Source organism: Cajanus cajan, chromosome 3 (assembly GCF_000230855.2).
Source record: "Cajanus cajan strain Asha chromosome 3, NIPB_CcT2T_4, whole genome shotgun sequence".
NCBI classification, from domain to species: domain Eukaryota; kingdom Viridiplantae; phylum Streptophyta; class Magnoliopsida; order Fabales; family Fabaceae; genus Cajanus; species Cajanus cajan.
The window spans coordinates 18,351,760-18,366,684 of record NC_138519.1 but is presented as its reverse complement, the minus strand read 5'-3'; the positions used below and the strand labels follow the sequence as shown (position 1 = coordinate 18,366,684).

General features: G+C 34.6%; 1 protein-coding gene across 1 annotated transcript; it reads left to right on the top strand.

Moving 5' to 3' along the window:
- Positions 1-10,634: 10,634 nt before the first annotated feature.
- LOC145955657 (uncharacterized) lies at positions 10,635-14,840 on the top strand. Its single transcript, XM_083070629.1, has 2 exons — positions 10,635-11,592; positions 12,792-14,840. The coding sequence occupies exon 2, from the start codon at positions 13,127-13,129 to the stop codon at positions 14,114-14,116; it is 990 nt and encodes a 329-aa protein (XP_082926755.1). The 5' UTR covers positions 10,635-11,592; positions 12,792-13,126; the 3' UTR covers positions 14,117-14,840.
- The last annotated feature ends 85 nt before the right edge of the window (positions 14,841-14,925 follow it).

Sequence of the window (14,925 nt, the reverse complement as noted above, 5' to 3'; positions counted from 1 at the left end):
TCTAAAAAAACCCGGGGGCGACCTACCAGTGGTTGATGGGTAAGGTTTTCCACCACCAGATTGGGCAGAACATGGAGGTCTACGTCGACAACATGGTAGTCAAGATCACCTCGGCAACAGACCATGCTACCGACCTCGCCGAGGTGTTTGCTCAAATCAGGAGGCACAACATTCGCGTCAACCCGAAGAAATGCGTCTTCGGCGTCCAGGGAAGCAAGTTCCTCGGTTTCATGATCACCAGCAGAGGAATTGAGGCAAATCCCGAGAAGTGTAAAGCAATCATCCAGATGCAAAGCCCACAAACGGTGAAGGAGGTCCAACGCCTAGCCGGACGGTTGGTCTCACTGTCCCGTTTCATCCCCAGACTTGCGGAAAAGGCAGGGCCGATCTTTACTCTGCTACGGAAGCCACAAAACTTTCAGTGGACGGATCAATGCGAAGAAGCTTTCCGAAGCTTCAAAACCTTCCTCACGACTTTGCACTACAAGAAAATTCGGTATTTCAGACGGCAAAAATCCGTGGGAAATGCCCAAAATCCGTGGGTAATGAGGCATTTCCGACGGATTACCGACGGACACTAATCCGTCGGTAAATTGGTCGTCTGAAATTTACCCACGGATTTTTATCCGTGGGTAACTTTCCCACGGATTTTCCCACGGATTTATCCGTGGGAAATTACCCGAAAATTATAATTTTTTTTTAATTTTAATAAATTTATTAATGTAACAACCCTCATATTTGGCCTCTCAAGGGTTCTATTTCACGATATTTCATTGTTTAGTGTGTTTTAACCCTACTTGTGCAATTTCTGGGAAACTTTCCAGAAGGTCACCCATCCCTGTACTACTCCAGGTCAAGCACGCTTAATTGTGAAGTTCTTATGAGTAAGCTACCGAAATGTATATGTATGTTGTCAATATAACTTGTACAAATTAATTCATTTAAGTCATCCTCAAATATACAATCTCATATTTATACTATAATAATAATATATAATAATTTTATATTACAAATAATAATAATTAATAATAATAATAATATATTTAATTATTATTTATTTATATGTACTTACTTTTATAATTAACGTCTACTTATTTTTATTTAAAATTATAATTTAAATTATTTAATTTTATAATTTATAATGCTAATATAATTTAAAAAACTATAAATATTTATTTAATACATACTTATAAATTAAAATTTAATATTTTAAATAAATTATTAATTAATTTAATATATTTATTTACCTTAAATCAAACATATAAAATTCAAAAAATGTATTTATCCTTGTTGTTTTTTTTTCTAATTATCAACTATTAATAAAATACTAACTTAAAATCTTATCTAATTATGTATAATATTCTCATATCAAATTTAAAATCAGATATTAGTTATACAAAAATATTAAGATCATATAGTAAAACCAGATATTAATTATACAAAAATATTAAGATCATATAGTAAATTATCAATAAGATTTTAGTTAAATAATTTAAAATAACTAATGTTTCAATTATATTGTTAATTCACAAATAATTTATTCCAAAACTAATTAATTTTTTATATTAATTATTAGTAAAATTTAGTAACTTTTAATTTAACAATTAATTAGATCGATAAAATTCAACACACGCCATGAGTTACTGAGCGGAATAACTTTATCAAAGAGTTATTTTATAAGTTATCTTAAATCAAACATATAAAATTTAAAAAATGTATTTATCCTTGTTTTATTTTTTAATTATCAACTATTAATAAAATACTAACTTAAAATCTTATCTAATAATATCATAATATTTTCATATCAAATTTAAAACCATTTCTTACATTTTCAACAAATATAAATTTGTCTGAAATATTTCATCAATAATATAGCTTTTCCTACAAAAATTTTCTTATCGAAAATATAAATTTTTCAACAAATTTAATTTTGTTTTATAAGAAATCATCTTCGATTAATATAACATTTTGTATATATGATTTAAGAGTAAAATATTTTTAATTTAACGGTTATAAAATTCACATTTAATATAAAGTTATACGTCATCTTGTAGCTGATTTTGTCTAAAAACTAATAGATAATCATACCCTTAACTGATTTTTATTTTATATATTCTAATTTTATTTGTAATAATATGATTATATACTTAAATAATTTAATTTTAATAATTTTTTAAGTACATTTTTGTCTTTTCACTTAAAATATTTGAATTTCCATATTTTAATTTGAATTATTTTTTAAGTATAATTTTGCCTTTTTGTCTTAAATTTTTGAATTTCTATATTGTAATTTAAATAATTTTTTATTTCTATTATTTATTAATTCTTTTCTTTTTTAATGTTTTATAACATTATTAAAATTTTATAATTTTAATCTCTCTAATTTTATCTTACTTTTTATTTTATAAATATAATTTGGATTATTCATTTTATAATTAAATTAATTTTTTTTAAATTTTTTATGAGTTTACATTCTAAGAATGTATTGAAACTCCTCAGTTTTGTTGCTATCTAATAATCAAATATTGAGGAATTTCAATACATTCTTAGAATGTAAACTCATACAAAATTTAAAAAATTTAATTTAATTATAAAATGAATAATCCAAATTATATTTATAAAATAAAAAGTAAGATAAAATTAGAGAGATTAAAATTATAAAATTTTATTAATGTTATAAAATATTTAAAATGAAAATAATTAATAAATAATATAAATAAAAAATTATTAAAATTAAAATATAGAAATTCAAAAATTTAAGACAAAAAGACAAAAATATACTTAAAAAATAATTCAAATTAAAATATAGAAATTCAAATATTTTAAGTGAAAAGACAAAAATATACTTAAAAAATTATTAAAATTAAACTATTTAAATATATAATCATATTATTTCAAATAAAATTAGAATATATAAAATAAAAATTAGTTAAGGGTATGATTATCTATTAATTTTTAGACAAAATCAGTTACAAGATGACGTATATTTCTCTTTATTTATTATATAGATAATCAAACAACTATATATTTAACTATTTTTCTTCTGTTCATTTTCTCTGTCTTTATCTCTACTTTCTATATATAGATTCATTGAAGTTTTAAATATTCATATTTATACTCGTTACTTTGTATTTTACTGATTTACTTAAATATAAAATTCAGAAATCAATAAAATGTAAATTTAAGAAATTACTACAACTTAAAGAGAGATTTTTAAATCAATCAGTTATTAGGAACAAAAATAATTATTTAGTGTAATTATTTTAACTTTAATGTTTTAAGTTTTAAATAAAGAAGATTTAATATAGAAAAAATTCCATTAACCCCTACTTGAAGTTTTTCTCAATAACGTCATACATATATCTCTTCTCAAATTTTTAAGTGAGTATTAATTTTCTTATTTATTTATTTAAGTGGCACATACAACTACTTATATATGATAATACTGTTTATATACTATTAAGAGAAAATAATTTATTAATACAAATATCAATAATTAAATGAGATTTGATCTCTTATTTCATTATTTCAACTTTTTTGAAATTTATTTTAAATATCATGCACACTGTGATTTAAAAAAATATATTAAATTTAAGTAATAATTTTAAAAATGAATTGAAAAAAATCTTATTTTCAAAATTGAAGATCAATGAAAGTTTTCATCAAAATGACATAGTATTGGATGTAATTTAGAAATAAATGATAGATACATATATATGATTTGCAGAACATAATTTAACTTTTTTCCCCCTTATTTAATTAATAACGTTATTTTCAAAGAGATGAGTGATTTTTAAAAATTAAAGAAAAGATGTGTTATTCTTAAATTTGAACGTCGTGTGTTGGTATTTTTCAAGATAAGTAACAGAAAACACATTTACGCTAATTAGTTTATAATTTATAATAACCTAAACATATAATTATATAAAGGTAATATTAGTCATACCTCACACACTTTGATTTATATTTATCTTATTTATATTTTGAAAACACCCATATAATAATGAAAATATTATATAGTGCATTGTTGTGTGTATTGATGCAATTAGGATTGGTTGCATTTGAAAAATAATTGGCTTAAATTTTATTTAATAATTTCAGAGGTGGGAAACTCTGTCAGAAATTTCAGACGGATTTTAATCCGTGGGAAACTTCGTCAAAAATTTTAGACGAATTTAAATCCGTGGGAAATTCCATCGAAAATTTCAGACGGATATAAATCCGTGGGAAATTTCGTCGGAAATTTCCCACGGATTTAAATCCGTCGGAAAGTTCGTCGAAAATTCCTTTATGTAAAAATCCGTGGGAAATTCCGTCGGAAATTTCCCACGAATCTAAATCCGTGGGAAATTTCCGACGGATTTTGGTCCGTGGGAAATAATCCGTGGGAAATTTGACTTTTTCTTGTAGTGTTGCCAATCCTACAGAGGCCGGATCACAAAACCGACCTCCTTCTCTACTTGGCCGTGGCAGAAAGCGCTATCAGCGCAGTAATAGTACAAGAGCACCAGAAAGTGTAACATTCCAAAATTTTATTTTTTTATGTATTGGAATTATTAGAAGAGTTACCGTATTTTTATATACGTATTTTACTATTTACATATACGTATTTTACTATTTACGTATATGTATTTTACTATTCATGTATACGTATTTATGAATAGTATTTTACTATTTATATGCATAATTGAAGGCTGCGGAACCGAAGGGGGGCTGCGGAATTAAGTTTCAAAATTTAATTAATTCTAATATTTTAATGAATAGTGCATAGTAACTTTAATATTATAATAATGAAATAATATTATTTTAATGAATAGTACATAGTGCATAGTAATTTCAAAATTTCTATAAATAGGGGCCTATGGTTTTGAAAATTCATAATTCTAGAGAGAAGGAAATTCTAGAGAGATAGAAAGGGAGAAAGAAAGAGAGGAGATTCTGCCCTAGTTCCGGTTCCGATTTAAGAAAAAGAGGAGGAGGTTCTGCCCAAGTTACTATTTATCCAGGTACGGGAGAAAAGAGGGTTATTTATATGTAGAATACATGAGGGTATTGGGTAGAATTTCTCAGAAGCATGTTTAATTTATCTGAATGGAAGGCTGAGCCTCCTATTAATTTATAATTTAAACGTTTTTGATAAAAGACTAAAATGTACATCTTTGTTATATTTTTATTACATGATTTGGAAAATATAAATGGATTCCTAACTAGGAGGCACTGCCACCTTTACTGGAGTTAATTTATATTTTCTCTATTATCATCTGTATATATATTATAACTAAGCGACTCATGAACGGTTGGACCATTGAACTATTAAACATTGAATTATTGACCCTTGGAATATTGAACTTTTGGATTATTGGATTAATGAACTGCATTAACGGACAATTTAGATAAATTATAATTAAGGGAATATAATATGATGTATTAAGTATGTAATAAGTCGAGTGTTGAATCAATAAATATATGACATGTATCATATTTATATATTAATGAATTTGCTTTATTTTGTTGGAATTATTAAGAATGATTGAGGAGTATGTAAACTCTATTTTGTTGTCTTATGTGTTATGCATATGAAATTGCGTAAGTGATAGAAGTTGAATTATGAGTTGAAATGTTGTATGGTTGTGATATGGATGTGATTGTGATGTCTCACATCAATGACTAGGATGGCACGGCCCTGTATAAGTGGTGCTACAGGGAAGGCGTGACCCTAGCATGGTGTGGGATGAGAAAGACAGTTAACACCACCACTTATGTCGTTCATGGCTGCCCTGGCATAGGGTTAATTGCAAGAGATTGTATTGATTGTAATGTGATTGTGTTTCCTCACACCAAAATGGTGAGGGACGGCACGGCCCCTGGGTAAGTGATGCTACAGGGAGGGCGTGACCCCTGGTCTGGTGTGGGTTGAGTGAGGCAATTAACCTGTATCACTTGTGTCAAACGTGGCGAGGTCTTGGCATAGTGTTAATTGTTGGATTGACATGAATTACGTATGTGGAAATGATTATGAGATTGACATGAGTTATAAATATTAAATAATTATGATATTGACTTAAATGATGGATTGAAATATGTTTATATATACGTTTGTATACACTATATAACGAGTTATGATGAGATTATCTTGTAATATGTTTGAATGTACTTTGCATATAGATATTTTCTTTTCTCACCGTATAAATTGTGGATATTTTAGGTGGAGAGGATTCAGCTGCAAGTGGCATATAAGATGCTAGCATTTTATTTTGGGAAATGTTCTGATATTGTGACATCGGGGCAGAGGATTTTAGGATGAAATATTTATATGCATTTGGTATTGTAATATTATTTTGAAAACAATTTGTAAAACTCTTATGTTTTATGTTTTATATTTATATTATTGTGATTATCGAAGTTTCTTATGTGAACCCTGTTACCATAATTTAAATTTTTATTACAATATAAGTTGGGGTAGTAAGGGTGTCACATTTAGTGGTATCAGAGCAGGTCGATTCAATCGACCGTGAGTTATGAGTCTACTGTGCTTGTTTGGTAGATGAATGATATGGTAAAATTGATTATTGAACTTATTGATAATATGACGATTGATTGAGTTAATTGTTTTAGAGTATGATTATTAACTTTTTGGGGGGAGAAAAACAGAAAAACAATGGCAGGAGGTAGAAATGATCGTGCAATCGCCGATGCTCTGCAAGCGATGGCTCAGGCTATTGGTAATCTGAACCAACGACCAGAGATAGATTGGCTAGAGAGATTTCAGCGAAATAATCCGCCAAGCTTTCGTGGAGGCTATAATCCTGATGGAGCTGCTGATTGGATTTTTGAAATTGAAAAGATATTCCAAGCTATGGGATGTCCTTTGATACAGAAGGTAACTTTGGCCGTTTTTATGCTTTCTGGAGAGGCTGGCATCTGGTGGCAAGGTGCTTTGCAAAGAATGATGGCTGCGGGAACTCAAGTAAACTGGGATAACTTCAAGCGGCTGTTCTTGGAGAAATATTTTCCCCGAGATGTAAGACATAAGAAACAGGTGGAATTCCTTGAATTGAAACAAGGAGAGAATTCTGTGGCTGAATACGTGACTAAATTTGAAGACTTGGTTAGATTCTGCCCTATGTATGATGGTGTAGACAATGAGGAGGACAAATGCGTGAAGTTTGTGAGCGGTCTTCGCCCTGAGATCAAACAAGTGTTCAATTATCAAGGGATTACTCACTACCATGAATTGGTAAACAAGTGCAGAGTATTTGATGAGGACAACCGAGCTAGGGTAACTCATTATAAGAGTGGAGGACCGATGAGAAATACTAAGTTTGGTTCAGCTAATAAGAATAAACCTTATACCAAGTTTGCAGGGGACTCAAGTTCTAAGGTGAATCATCAAGGTTCTACGCAACAAAGAAGCCAAGTTCCAATGGTTAGCCAGACTTCTGGAAGGGGAAGTGTGGGTTTTGTTCCACACAACAACTGTTTTAAATGTGGAAAGCCAGGTCATAGGACAGTTGATTGTCGGATGCAAAGGATAATGATATGCTTCAAATGTAAAGCAGAGGGACATAAAGCTAGTGAATGCCCTCAGAGTAAGAAAGAAATAACAGAGGCTGGAGGGAGCGCTAGCAAACCTTGAACCACAGGAAGAATATTTGCTTTGAGTAGTGCTGAAGCTACTCAATCCGAAGACTTAATTCAGGGTATGTGTTTCATTAATGGAACTCCTTTAACCGTTTTATATGATTCTGGTGCGACTCACTCTTTTATATCACATGCATGTGTGTCTAAGTTAAAATTACCTGTCTCTTCCTTATCTTTTGAGTTAATTGTCGAAACACCCACTAATGGTTCTGTAATTACTTCTAATGTCTGTCCAAAATGTCCTCTGATTATTGAAGGTAGAGATTTCCTGGTTGACTTAATTTGTTTACCTCTAAGTCAACTAGATGTTATTCTGGGTATGGACTGGTTATCTTCCAATCATGTCCTTTTGAACTGTGCTTGTAAATCTATTGTTTTTGGTGAACCTGTTGAGAAAGTAAGTAAGGATTATTTGACTGCCAACCAAGTTAAGGTATCTATGCAAGAGGATGCCCAAGTATACATGTTGTTAGCTTCTTTAAATTCTGAGAAAAATGTTCTGATAAATGAACTGCCTGTTGTGTGTGACTTTTCGGATGTCTTTTCTGAAGTGTTTAGTTTACCACCTAGAAGAGAGGTAGAATTTTCCATAGATTTAGTTCCAGGAGCAGGACCTATTTCTATTGCACCTTATAGGATGTCACCCATAGAATTAGTGGAATTGAAAAAGCAAATAGAAGACTTGTTGGAGAAGGGGTTTGTGAGACCCAGTGTATCACCTTGGGGAGCACCCGTACTCTTAGTCAAAAAGAAGGATGGTAGCATGAGATTGTGTGTGGATTATCGCCAGTTGAACAAAGTGACCATTAAAAACAAATATCCATTGCCTAGGATAGATGATCTTATGGATCAGTTGGTAGGTGCTTGTGTGTTTAGCAAAATTGATCTTAGATCAGGGTACCACCAGATTAGAGTTAAGAAAGATGATGTACCTAAGACAGCCTTTAGAACTCGCTATGGACACTATGAGTATCTAGTAATGCCTTTTGGTGTGACAAATGCTCCTGCAATTTTTATGGACTACATGAATCGGATTCTTCATCCGTACTTGGATAAATTTGTAGTTGTCTTTATAGATGACATACTAGTTTATTCCAAGACTAAAGAGGAACATGAGGAACACTTAAGGGTAGTACTACAAACTCTCAGGGAGAATCAACTTTATGCTAAATTGCCCAAGTGTGACTTTTGGCTGGAGGAAGTGAGTTTCTTAGGACATGTAATTTCGAGTAGGGGTATAGCAGTAGATCCATCTAAGGTTGAGGCTGTGTTGAATTGGGAGACACCTAAGTCAGTTAGTGAGATTAGGAGTTTCCTTGGATTAGCTGGATACTATAGGAGATTCATAGAGGGATTCTCTAAGCTAGTATTACCTTTGACAAATTTGACTAGGAAAGGGGTTGTGTTTGTTTGGGATAGTAAATGTGAAGATAGTTTCCAAACCCTTAAGGAAAAATTGACCAGTGCACCTGTTTTAGTATTGCCTGATCTTAGTAAGACTTTTGTGGTTTACTGTGACGCTTCTAAGATGGGTTTGGGTGGAGTGTTAATGCAAGAAGGAAGGGTCGTATCTTATGCATCCAGACAATTGAAGGTACATGAGAGGAATTACCCCACCCATGATCTTGAATTAGCAGCTGTAGTATTCACACTTAAGATTTGGAGACATTATTTGTATGGTTCTAAATTTAAGGTGTTTAGTGATCATAAGAGTCTTAGGTATTTATTTGATCAAAAAGAATTAAATATGAGACAAAGGAGATGGTTGGAGTTCCTTAAGGACTATGATTTTGATCTTAATTATCATCCAGGAAAAGCTAATGTGGTAGCTGATGCCTTGAGTAGAAAATCTTTGCATTTGTCTTCTCTTATGATTAGAGAGATGGATCTTTTGACACAATTTAGAGACTTAAGTTTGACTTGTGAAGTGACTCATAGTAGTGTAAGACTAGGTATGACTCGAGTGACTAGCGAGTTGTTAAAGGAAATTGGAGAAGCACAGTTAATAGACCCATTTCTAGAGACTAGACGAAAGGATATAGGACAAGGGATTGGAGAAGAATTTACCTTGGGTGCAGATGGAGTGGTAAGATTTAAAGATCGGGTATGTGTGCCTAGTAACCCTACACTTAAACGACTGATACTAGAGGAAGGTCATAAGAGCAAGCTTAGTTTTCATCCAGGAGCAACGAAGATGTATCAGGACCTAAGAAAGATATTCTGGTGGCCTAGGATGAAGAAAGACATAGCTGAATTTGTGAGTGCCTGTTTAGTATGTCAGAAGGCTAAGATAGAACATCAAAAACCTTCAGGACTGCTTCAGCCTTTGAGTATACCCGAGTGGAAGTGGGATAGCATTTCCATGGATTTTGTAGTTGCTTTGCCTAGGACTAGGCGAGGACATGACTCCATTTGGGTTATAGTTGATAGGTTGACCAAGAGTGCACATTTCTTACCTATTAACATTAGGTATTCTCTGGAGAGATTAGCTAGACTGTATATTGATGAAATTGTGAGATTACATGGTATACCGTCTAGTATAATTTCAGACAGAGACCCTAGATTCACCTCTAGATTTTGGGAGAGCCTACAACAAGCTTTGGGAACCCAACTGAGACTTAGTTCAGCATACCACCCTCAAACTGATGGTCAGACTGAGAGGACTATTCAGTCTTTAGAGGATTTGCTTAGAGCCTGTGTTTTGGACCAAGGAGGAAGTTGGGATAGCCTTTTACCTTTGATAGAGTTTACCTATAATAATAGTTACCACTCTAGCATAGGTATGGCACCCTATGAAGCCTTGTATGGTAGGAAGTGTAGAACTCCTTTGTGTTGGAGTGAGCCTGGAGACAATGTCATCTTAGGACCTGAAATTGTGCAGCAAACCACTGAAAAAGTTAAATTGATACAGGATAGGATGAGGACAGCTCAGAGTAGACAGAAAAGTTATGCTGACAGGAGAAGAAAAGATTTAGAATTTCAAGAAAGTGATCATGTATTCTTGAAAGTCACTCCGTGGACTGGGGTTGGTAGGGCATTAAAATCCAGAAAACTTACTCCTCGATTTATTGGTCCTTTTCAAATTCTTAAAAGAGTCGGCAATGTTGCCTACAAAATTGCTTTGCCTCCTAATCTGTCAAATCTTCATGATGTTTTTCATATTTCACAACTTCGAAAATACATCCATGATCCTTCGCATGTGATTGAGTCGGATCATATTGAGGTTAAGGAGAACTTGACGGTGGAAGCTACCCCGGTGAGAGTCGAGGATCGAATGGTAAAGCAACTTAGGGGTAAAGAAATTCCTTTGGTAAAGGTTATTTGGGGAGGAGCTATACCAGAAAGTGCTACTTGGGAATTAGAGGAGAAGATGAAAGCTTCATATCCATTTTTATTTGCATCAGGTAATTTCGGGGACGAAATTTCTAAAAGGAGGGAAGTAGTGTAACATTCCAAAATTTTATTTTTTTATGTATTGGAATTATTAGAAGAGTTACCGTATTTTTATATACGTATTTTACTATTTACATATACGTATTTTACTATTTACGTATATGTATTTTACTATTCATGTATACGTATTTATGAATAGTATTTTACTATTCATATGCATAATTGAAGGCTGCGGAACCGAAGGGGGGCTGCGGAATTAAGTTTCAAAATTTAATTAATTCTAATATTTTAATGAATAGTGCATAGTAACTTTAATATTATAATAATGAAATAATATTATTTTAATGAATAGTACATAGTGCATAGTAATTTCAAAATTTCTATAAATAGGGGCCTATGGTTTTGAAAATTCATAATTCTAGAGAGAAGGAAATTCTAGAGAGAAGGAAATTCTAGAGAGATAGAAAGGGAGAAAGAAAGAGAGGAGATTCTGCCCTAATTCCGGTTCCGATTTAAGAAAAAGAGGAGGAGGTTCTGCCCAAGTTACTATTTATCCAGGTACGGGAGAAAAGAGGGTTATTTATATGTAGAATACATGAGGGTATTGGGTAGAATTTCTCAGAAGCATGTTTAATTTATCTGAATGGAAGGCTGAGCCTCCTATTAATTTATAATTTAAACGTTTTTGATAAAAGACTAAAATGTACATCTTTGTTATATTTTTATTACATGATTTGGAAAATATAAATGGATTCCTAACTAGGAGGCACTGCCACCTTTACTGGAGTTAATTTATATTTTCTCTATTATCATCTGTATATATATTATAACTAAGCGACTCATGAACGGTTGGACCATTGAACTATTAAACATTGAATTATTGACCCTTGGAATATTGAACTTTTGGATTATTGGATTAATGAACTGCATTAACGGACAATTTAGATAAATTATAATTAAGGGAATATAATATGATGTATTAAGTATGTAATAAGTCGAGTGTTGAATCAATAAATATATGACATGTATCATATTTATATATTAATGAACTTGCTTTATTTTGTTGGAATTATTAAGAATGATTGAGGAGTATGTAAACTCTATTTTGTTGTCTTATGTGTTATGCATATGAAATTGCGTAAGTGATAGAAGTTGAATTATGAGTTGAAATGTTGTATGGTTGTGATATGGATGTGATTGTGATGTCTCACATCAATGACTAGGATGGCACGGCCCTGTATAAGTGGTGCTACAGGGAAGGCGTGACCCTAGCATGGTGTGGGATGAGAAAGACAGTTAACACCACCACTTATGTCGTTCATGGCTGCCCTGGCATAGGGTTAATTGCAAGAGATTGTATTGATTGTAATGTGATTGTGTTTCCTCACACCAAAATGGTGAGGGACGGCACGACCCCTGGGTAAGTGATGCTACAGGGAGGGCGTGACCCCTGGTCTGGTGTGGGTTGAGTGAGGCAATTAACCTGTATCACTTGTGTCAAACGTGGCGAGGTCTTGGCATAGTGTTAATTGTTGGATTGACATGAATTACGTATGTGGAAATGATTATGAGATTGACATGAGTTATAAATATTAAATAATTATGATATTGACTTAAATGATGGATTGAAATATGTTTATATATACGTTTGTATACACTATATAACGAGTTATGATGAGATTATCTTGTAATATGTTTGAATGTACTTTGCATATAGATATTTTCTTTTCTCACCGTATAAATTGTGGATATTTTAGGTGGAGAGGATCCAGCTGCAAGTGGCATATAAGATGCTAGCATTTTATTTTGGGAAATGTTCTGATATTGTGACATCGGGGCAGAGGATTTTAGGACGAAATATTTATATGCATTTGGTATTGTAATATTATTTTGAAAACAATTTGTAAAACTCTTATGTTTTATGTTTTATATTTATATTATTGTGATTATCGAAGTTTCTTATGTGAACCCTGTTACCATAATTTAAATTTTTATTACAATATAAGTTGGGGTAGTAAGGGTGTCACTGAAAGTGCAGACACCAATCTACTTCATCAGCCGAGTCCTCCAAGACGCGGAGAAGCGGTACCAAATGATCGAGAAACTGGCACTAGCACTTGTCACCGCAGCTCGGCGTCTCCGACCCTACTTCCAGAGTCACCAGGTGGTAGTCAAAACCGACTACCCCATCAAGCAAATTCTGCGAAAGCCCGAGCTCGCCGGACGGATGATTGCGTGGTCAGTAGAATTGTCGGAGTTCGGCATCCAGTACGAAAGTCACGGACCGCTGAAAGCTCAATGCTTGGCTGACTTCGTAGCCGAGCTCACGCCTACTACTGCCGAAGAGCCCCAGGTATGGACTTTACACGTTGACGGGTCCTCCAACTCTAAAGGTGGCGATGCAGGCATCATTTTGGAAGGGCCAAACCAAGTCACCGTGGAGCAATCCCTCAAGTTTAGCTTCAAGGTGACCAACAACCAGGCGGAGTATGAGGCGCTCCTCGCAAGACTGCGGCTAGCCCGCGACCTCGGAGCTCGAAAAGTGAGTTGCAACAGCGACTCGAAGCTCATGGTGGAGCAACTCAGTGGGACGTACCAGGCAAATGACACTCTTCTACAGCGGTACTTCCACGTCGCATCCCACCAGATCTCGTCCTTCGACGAGTTCACCATACAACATGTGCCGCGAGAACAAAATAGCCGAGCTGACCTCCTATCGAAGCTCGCCAGCACCAAAAGGCCTGGACAACACCGAACTATCATCCAGGAGACCTTACACTCACCCAGCCTGGACGACAAAATCGTCAACGTCAGTGAAAATGAAGACCTGGGATGGATGACAGGCATCTGGGGTTACTTGAAAGAAGGAATCCTGCCCGAAGATAAGGATGAAGCTCGGAAGATGAGGATGAGATCGGCTAAGTTCGTCATTGTTGGGGACGAGCTATTCAAACGTGGCGTTTCTACCCCACTACTAAAATGCTTGACCGCGCCTCAGGCAGCCTACGTCATCGAAGAAATTCATCGGGGCATATGTGGCATGCACTCCGGAGCACGCTCAATGGCGACCAGAGTACTCTGAGCTGGGTACTACTGGCCCACTCTGAAGTCGGACTGCCAAGACTACATCCAAAAATGCAAAGAGTGCCAGCAGTTCGGCAACACACACCGGCAACCGCCCGAAGCTCTCCACCATATGATGTCGGCATGGCCTTTCTCCTAGTGGGGGATGGACATCCTCGGGCCATTCCCCCTTGCGAAAGGTCAATTGAAGTTCCTCCTAGTGGCGATCGATTACTTCACCAACTGGATCGAGGCATGCCCACTCGCCAAAATCACTACTGAGAACGTGCAAAGATTCACATGGAGGAATATCATTTGCAGATTCGGAATCCCTCACACCCTCGTTGCTGATAATGGCCGACAATTCATTGCACAGGGATTTGAGGACTTCCTCCGCGAGCTCGGTATCAAACATCTTCCGACCTCGGTGGAACACCCCCAAACCAATGGCCAAGCCGAAGCAGCCAACAAAGTCATCCTCCGGGAACTCAAGAAACGGTTGGGGAACGCCAAAGGACAGTGGCCCGACGAACTTCCCTGCATCCTCTGGGCATATCATTGCACTCCCCAGTCAACCACGCAAGAAATGCCTTACAGGCTAACTTACGGGACTGACGCAATGATCCCAGTGGAAGTCGGAGAGACATCCCACCGGCGTCAAGTTTTCAATAGCGAGCAGAACGCTCAAGAGTTGGCGGCCGACCTCGACTTGGTTGATGAGCTTAGAGATGAAGCTCAAATCCACGAAGAAGCCTGCAAGCTCCGAGCTTCCCGAAGGTACAACACACGAGTGCGAACTTGCTCTTTCCGAGTTGGTGACTTGGTGTG